Genomic DNA, 2,500 nt, shown 5'->3' with positions numbered 1-2,500 from the left:
TTTTATTATTTTGGTTTTCTTTGGGAAAATGTTAATATTGGTTGCACGGACCAATTTTCACCTTCAGCCATATTTATATTGAATATATAGATGACAATACGATTCAATAGTCTGATGTCTCGCCGCCCGGCAACGGCGGCCATCTTGGTTCTAAACAAAGAAAATCATTACTTTTTTATTTTTCATGCTGGCTAGAACTTTTCATATGCCTTGTGATCAGAATGTGTAAAAGTCAAAACATGATCAAATGTATGTGGTTTTTTTCTCTCTGGATACCCTTTACGCTCGCCGGAGAAATATTTGATACGGGCGTCCGCCATTGTTCCGATAGTTTAGAGCCAGTGTTACTAAGTTACCATGCGTCATTAGGAAGGAAGTGACGTTACGACTGTTGAAGAGTATTATCACTACCATTACAAATACTGTTTTATCTCCTCCATTAGCCCAACTTGCTGAGATTCACAAATTCACCTTGTCTCATCTGATGTGTGAAACTACCAAAATGACAGAGATACAGTTGGACGCCTTCAGAAAACCAGGGTTTGAGTAAGTATGAGTACACTGGAATCATAACAACCAATATGTCTGACCGTAGCCATCGTTATGTTATAGTCTGATACTGAAATCCAAAAGGACTGGCAGTTTGACGTCATTATTTGGTTTTTGCACCGCTTAGTGAGTTGTCGTTAGTAGAGCTCATGGAAACATGTTATTTCGTTGGTTGAACTATTGAATATACGAGTAACTCACGATTTGTTTTCTTTTGTGGCAAAAGACTGGCATTTTGACGTCATTTTTTGGTCAGTGTCAGGCCATAACATTACGAAGGCCACGGTTTGACCCACCGCCTCGGAACGGTATCGAGTCGGAATGATCTTATTTTGTAAGAGCAGTCCTTCAGAGCCACGAGGCCCATGGAGCCCGGGGTTTTATCCCGGTTTCTACATCGTGAAACCAACAATAACAATTGCTTGCTAACCTTTGGATAGTATAATGCGCCAATCTATTACAATTTATGTCCACCAAGATGAACACACCTAGCTATTCAATCACTGCTGGGCGGACAAGAAGGCGGGGGGAGGGGGGTGTTTGAGGGGGTCATAAACAAAATCTCGAATTAGCCTGGGATGATCTCAATCCCTTTGCATGTAAAGTGAGTGCTCTACCAATTTGAGCTCCGGGGTCAGTCTATCCGGATTTAATGTGAAGTGTTACCGTTTTAATCGATTTTTTTTTTTGTCATTAGCTAAAGAGGAGTTTTAGTGTTTGGTCTTTGTGACCCATCGTCTCAAATCAATATTAAATCATGATGATTGACTTGCTGAACAATTTACCAGTAGATTTTTGACCAATCAAAACATGAAATTTATGACACACCTTCACACGTGCTCGGACAAACATATTTAATTGTAAATAAATAGTAACGTGAATGAAATCGACCTTTCTCTGATCATGGTTATTGTTTTTATACCGCCAAACCGGTGACTAGTTATCAGACGATTTTCTCGACCAGATTATAAACGTTTAAGTTTACGCACAGCTTTCTGTGTTGGTTCTCGTGATCAGGCAGAAGAACAGTGGGTATTTAATTTAGACACATACCATCGATAGTTTAGTATGTGGAGTGCGCTAAGTTTACTATTCATTGCCATTGTTTACATTATGACAACTGTCCGAGAGGCGTGGTTATCTAAGTGTCTATTGAATGTTAGACGGGTTTGGTTTACTTTTTTTTTTGGTTCAAAGCACAGTCGTACTCTGGAAAAAAACCATATTTGAAAATTTGGCCAGAAAACTCGTCCTTCATATATCGATCGATTTAAGTGACCCTCATCTTGGAAAACGCTCTCAAACCCTCACTTCGCGAAAGCCCAGGTTTGAGAGGTTTTTTTAGAGCAATAGCATGGTTTCTAAAGGACAATTTTTTAAAGTAAAAATTCAAATTTCTGGTCATTCAACTAGTTGACTGTTGTACTCTTGAAAAACACGTATTTCAAAATTTTGCCATAAAACTAATCCTTTAAAATCCATGGATTTAAATTAAATTGCGCTCTCTATAGATAGAACGAAGATGACGTTACTCTGGTCTTTGATATTGTTTTATTTTCTTTCTTTTTTTTTTTTTTTTGCTTTGATCCCGTTTAGTAGATATTGCCCTAAATAAAAGCTCAATTTAAAAAAAAACAACAACTGACACGGCACCCTCCGCCTGGCTGAGAAAGAAATCAGCGAGCAATCATACTAACCACTGAGCCATCTGGAACTCATACATATCCTATAATTTTCATCATCATTGATAATGATACAAGTTCCCGCTACACACGTTTTCCTTAATTACAACTAATACTACTACTAAATACTAATAATATGTGACCCTTCGTCTCAGAACGGTATTAAGTCGGGTTGGTTAAGCTGTTGAAAATTGAATTTATAGCCAGAAATATCAGACTTGTGTTGAGTTTGTATGTTTTATTGAGGAGAATGGATACCATATTTTAGG

General features: G+C 37.9%; 1 protein-coding gene across 1 annotated transcript in view; it reads left to right on the top strand.

Annotated features, from left to right (window-relative positions):
• LOC144981127 (salivary peroxidase/catechol oxidase-like) overlaps positions 1-2,500 on the top strand; it is a 69,919-nt gene that overhangs the window by 65,845 nt on the left and 1,574 nt on the right. Inside the window, exon 16 of the mRNA XM_078929276.1 lies at positions 444-546. Within this exon, the coding sequence (XP_078785402.1) occupies positions 444-546 (103 nt within the window). The remainder of the gene's footprint in view (positions 1-443; positions 547-2,500) is intronic.

Source organism: Berghia stephanieae, chromosome 10 (genome assembly GCF_034508935.2).
Source record: "Berghia stephanieae isolate SIO BIC M18660-M18661 chromosome 10, UCSD_Bste_1.3, whole genome shotgun sequence".
Taxonomy (NCBI): domain Eukaryota; kingdom Metazoa; phylum Mollusca; class Gastropoda; order Nudibranchia; family Aeolidiidae; genus Berghia; species Berghia stephanieae.
Note: the sequence above shows the minus strand (reverse complement) of the source record. Positions and strands in the feature narration are given on the sequence as shown.